Raw genomic sequence first — 5,112 nt, 5'->3', positions numbered from 1 at the left:
TGAAATGATAGAACAGGTCAGGCAGCACCACTGCTCATAAAAAATAACAACCTAAGAAACCCGCAGAATTGTCTACCTGGATTTGTGAGGTACTTCCAAAACAGATGAATACAAAAATATAGGAAAATGGTAAATATATACAAAATGGGTTTATTGGAGCTTCAAAGAAACAATTTCATACACACTAATTGAACAATCCCATAAATGCTTTACAAAATTAATCCCCCCTAGAGCTGTTACTTCCTATGACACCTATTGAAATGGTATGAGCAGAAACAACTTTGAGTGTTTAAGTCATAAAATCAATATTCAAAAATTTTAGTGTTTGATTCAGGTACAGTTGTGCATCATCTAACTACACGCCAGAAATCACAGGAAGAAAATGAAGCAGTGTGAAAGCCAACAGCCACCTCATCATTAATAATCTCTTACTGGACAGATTGTAAGGGGTTTAGAATCACATCCAATACAGAAGTAAGGCTTGAGTATTTCAGAAAATTTATCACTGAAAGTATGGATATGAGATCTGTCATTTAAACTGTAAAGTGAAATCTCACCTAACTCATAGTCCAGAAAAATGCCAATTCCTCTGGGCTTTTCCCATAACAGAAGCGGGACAGGAGCACTGCCTTCTGCAGCGTAGTCTCCATCCCGCAGCTGGATTGTCCAGCATCTCTTCTGTGCTGAGGAGGGCTGCTTCCCCTTCCTGGAAAGGGAGTCTTCACAAACGCCCACGGTCCATTCAGGCTTGTCATCCACTTGGACCTCCCAGTAATGTCTGCCAGATTCGAAGCCTTCTGAACCCAGTACAACTGGAGCAATCATGAATCTCTTTGGAGTAGGAGGAAGCTTTTGCTTTTTCTTCACAAATGTCACAGACTTCTTATCCTCTGAGACAAGCAGATTCGGGTGTGCTGTTTCGGGGTCTAGAGTAACATCTTTTGTGAATTTCTGTATAATTTTCTTCAGAACTAAATCCTGTGGAGGAAGACTGCATGCTTCTTTCCTGACCTGGAAAGAATAGAGATCTGGGCTTTTCAGGTTTTCACACCGGTCACGGATACTCTTGACATCTGTCAGCAGTTTCACTTCTGACTGCACACTCTTCTCTGCTACCTCTATTTGTAGTCTTTTGAGTGCGGCTATGTAACCTGAAAATTCGTTTATGTTTTTATCGAGTTTCTGTTGAATATTCTTCTCTTCATCAGCTAACCTTGACAAAAGTGCCTCATGCTCACGTTCTAAAAATTTGTTCAGGTGCTCAAATTCGAAGTTCATTTTCTGCATCTGGGTTTCCACCTTCTTTCTCACTTCTAATGACTTCCTGTCTTGGGTGGCCATGACTTCTTGCAGGTCTGCCACTTGCTTCTTCACAGTCCTGATGTAATGGCTGAGCCTCTTCCTGTGGTGAGAGGCAGCCTCATTGATTGGCCTCACACGATGATCCTGGTGGTCGGGGGGCTGAGCACACAGGGGACACAGCACCATTTTGTCCTCCTCACAGAAAAGGGTCAGGACCTGACTGTGCCTCACACACAAGCGTGCTTCTTCCTGCCTCTTCCTCTTGCTCCTGGCCATGTGGAGGAGCTTGGCAGTTTCACTCATCTTTTCCAGCTGAGAGTTGGGCCTGAAGCGCCTCTCTCGGCATTGGTGGCGGCACACAGGACAAGGGAACCTGTCCTGTAGATCCTCCCAGGAGTGCTGGATGCAGGAACGACAGAAGTTGTGCCCACATTCAATGGTGACAGGGTCTCTCAGGAAATCCAAGCAGATGGGGCAGTTGGCTCCTGCCTGGAGTTCTGCCAGGGCTGCCAGAAGAGCCATCGGGCTGTGAGTGAAGGCCTGGTCTGAGGGGAGGTCTCTTCAAGAGTGTACTGCTCTGCAGGTTTTCTCCAGAGAGAAGCAGTTGGGGTCAGTAGTCAATTAAGGGCAAGTGGTCCTCTGTTGCTGAGGTAAGTCCACAGGGGAGGTCAGCTCACAAAGTGCAGCTAATCTCAGTGTAGTTGGGCAACTATCCTTCAAGCCCTCGGCAGTTTAGCAAATACAAATCCAAGCTAAGCAATTCTCTTGGTGTGAAAAAGTGATGAATCTTAGATGTTTCTTTATTCCTAAGGATGAGAAAATAAACTTTAACTTAAGCAGCTGGTGGGATTTTATGTTGGTAGTAACACTATAGTCAAAGAACACATGTCTAGTCACCTCTACCACCTCCTAAAAGGTATCTGGATACCTGCTCCTGCTCCTGCTCCTGCTCCTGACTGGGAAGTCCTTTAGCACCACTCAGGGCTACTTCAATCTTCTGCTTCCCCTACATGGATCTAATCTCATCACGACACTCTCCCATTTAAAATGATTCCAGGATTACTGTTTTCCTCACGAGAACCCGTCTCTGCTTACAACTCCCTCAGCCCATTTGTCTTTTCTCCCATTCTATGATTCTCTGGATCTCCTCCACTAGCCAACTTCTCCTAAGTCAATGTCAGAGGAAGTGAGGGTAATATCCTGTACTCCTCGGTAAACTCATGACTGCCCTGAATACACATATTTGTGAAATCTACCTTCCCCACTAACGAGTCACCCTCCGCATTGGAAGGGCTGTGTTTTCCCTGAACACCAACATGGGTTGGACCTCCACGCAACTCTTCAGTCTCTTGCCCAAAAGCTGGAGAATTCCAAAAAATGAGACAAGTTCCTGGATCCCCCAACTGGTTAAATTAAGAAAGATCAAGTCCTTAACGAGCTGGGATCTGGGACTCTCTCTATTTAGCACAGATATGGGATGATCTTGATCAAAGCTCTTGGAGCAACTGGGAACCACAATGGAGAGTGTGTTCTCTGAAAGAAGCCAAACCCCAGTTCGGATTCCCTTGTGCCATGGATTCCTGCCCCTCCTAGAGCCGGCACTGAGGAAGCCATGGCTCCTACCACTCCAGCCTCGCTCCCCCATAGCGCCCCATCTCCCGACTTACCAAGGCATGTGGACTCTGAGGAGGGTCGCTCAGGAGTTTCCGTGAGGGGTGTCTCCGAGGCAGGTCGTCAAGGGTGTTTTCCACAGACAGTCTTGCATCTGATGGTGTGGTCAGTGAGTCTGACCTTGGCTTATATACACACGAGGAGGAGGGTGGAGCTCTTGAGACTCCGCCCACCAGGGTATGGGGGCTCCACCCATGAGGAGGGGTCAGGAGTGAAGATAGTGCGCGGGAAGGTTCAGAAGCCTGGGGGTTGGCGCGCAGAATCTCCTTAATTAAATCATTTCCAGGGGCCAGGTGCTGTGTGAATACAATGATTTCATTTATACCTGTGCAATCTTCATGTGACCCTTCACCAACCTGTAATGCCATCATTGATGAGGACGAAATGGAAGAAGTGAACGGCTACATGTGGAGTATTCATATTCTGCCCAAGTAATGTTTAAATCTGTACCCCGCTATTTAACCCTCTCATTTAAGAACAAGTTTGGGGCGTCCCCCGCGTGGGGGAGCCCCAGGAGCAAGGAGTGCGGCCTTTAAGGAGAGCCGCCCAGTGGGAAAAAATTGCAGCCTGCCCCGGAGTGACACCGCACAGACCAAGAGCTGACCCAGCAGGATGCCTCAGCAAAAAGAGACACAGATCCCCTCCCCTGCCCCCCATGCATCTGACAAGAACACAAGTGGACACAGAAGAACACACAGCAAATGGACACAGAAAGCAGACAACTGGAGAGGTGGGGGGAGAGAAGGGAGAGAAATAAATAAAATAATAAATCTTAAAAAAAAAAACAATGATTTTTTTAAAAAAAGGACAAGTTTGAGCCCTGTGAAGAGCGGGGGATGCTCGACCTTCCCTCTCAGTTGCAGAGGTCTGGAGTGAGTCCATCCTTTGCACCCTGCACGAGCCCTCAAGTTGTCTCAACTTCCAGTGCTGTAGATACACCTGCCTCCTATCCAGTAGTGGTGCTGTTTGTCGAGACCTAGATGGAAGGCCAACTCTGGTAGTTCCTGACCCCAAGGAAGAGAATCTGTGGAAAGTCCCAAGTCAAGGAGGAAGTCACAGCGGCTGATTGTTCAGGTTCCCTGGCACATTGTCTCCAAGGTGTGAAGGAGCTGGAGAGGAGGAACCCTTGGGGAGAAAGCACACGCAGGAGACCCCAGAAGTAAGCAAGGAGCACCGGGGCCCAGCATGCAGCACTACCTGGATCGTAGTGAGCCCGGGCTTTCCAGGGACTCGTTCCTGTGAATTTTCAATGTGTAGGAACAAAAACCAAGCACTCAGTTTCGCTCTTAACATGAGATTCTCTCCTGCTGTGTGGGATAGAGTCGTTTCCTGTTCTCTTCTAAGGGACTACATTTAGATGTAATTATCCTGCATGGTGGGGGTGGGGGAATGGTTTCCGTTGATTGCATCTTTTAAAATTGTGGCTCCCAAGCTTTTGAATGCATCAGAATCACCTGGTGAATTTGTGAAAACACAGTGACTTCTGACCCTCCCCCCACTGCACCAAGTTTCTTATTCAGTAGGTTGAGGACAGCATCGAAGAATTGGAATTTTAAATCAATTCCAATATTTTCCGTATGTTGATGTTTAGGATATCATGGGTTTAGAACCGTCATACATCACTGCTTAGAATTTTTATCCTTATTGTATCTTCTTCACTCCTTCATTTCACACACTCTTGAGACTGTTCTTAATAATTTCACCCACAATTCAGATTTTCAAGCCCATAGAAGAGTTTCATTTCCAATTTTACTAATCATTCTTCATCTGTTTAGGTATGGGAGTCAGTTCTTTATGAGGCTCTGCACATCCTATGATCAGAGGCTTTGAATACTTTTTTGTTCTGTTCCGTGGATCCTAGGGTATACATATGAGACCCTGCTTTAGAATATAATCAGGGAGAGTTACTCCCTCCATGGTCAAGAGTAAGTATATTTGTCATCCATAATAGTAAAAAAAAGCCTACCTCTTGAAGAAATTTGGGCAAAGTTCCTTGCAGCCCATTAGAAAATGTCAAGATATCCTAAGCTTGATGACCTTCAGCTGTGATGCAGAACCCCAGTATGCATGGAACCCATCTAGGCCCACCTAAGTGGGGAAATGATGGTAACATACAGCTTATGCAGCCTCCTTGTCCAT

General features: G+C 46.4%; 1 protein-coding gene across 1 annotated transcript; it reads right to left on the bottom strand.

The window, feature by feature from the left end:
• Positions 1 to 417: 417 nt before the first annotated feature.
• On the bottom strand, positions 418 to 1,824 carry LOC101411953 (tripartite motif-containing protein 75-like). Its single transcript, XM_023585660.1, has one exon. The coding sequence runs from the start codon at positions 1,822 to 1,824 to the stop codon at positions 418 to 420; it is 1,407 nt and encodes a 468-aa protein (XP_023441428.1).
• Positions 1,825 to 5,112: the final 3,288 nt, after the last annotated feature.

This window comes from Dasypus novemcinctus, chromosome 1, assembly GCF_030445035.2.
Source record: "Dasypus novemcinctus isolate mDasNov1 chromosome 1, mDasNov1.1.hap2, whole genome shotgun sequence".
In the NCBI taxonomy this organism is placed as follows: Eukaryota; Metazoa; Chordata; class Mammalia; order Cingulata; family Dasypodidae; genus Dasypus; species Dasypus novemcinctus.
The sequence above is the reverse complement of the archived record's forward strand: the minus strand, read 5'-3'. Positions and strand labels throughout refer to the sequence as shown.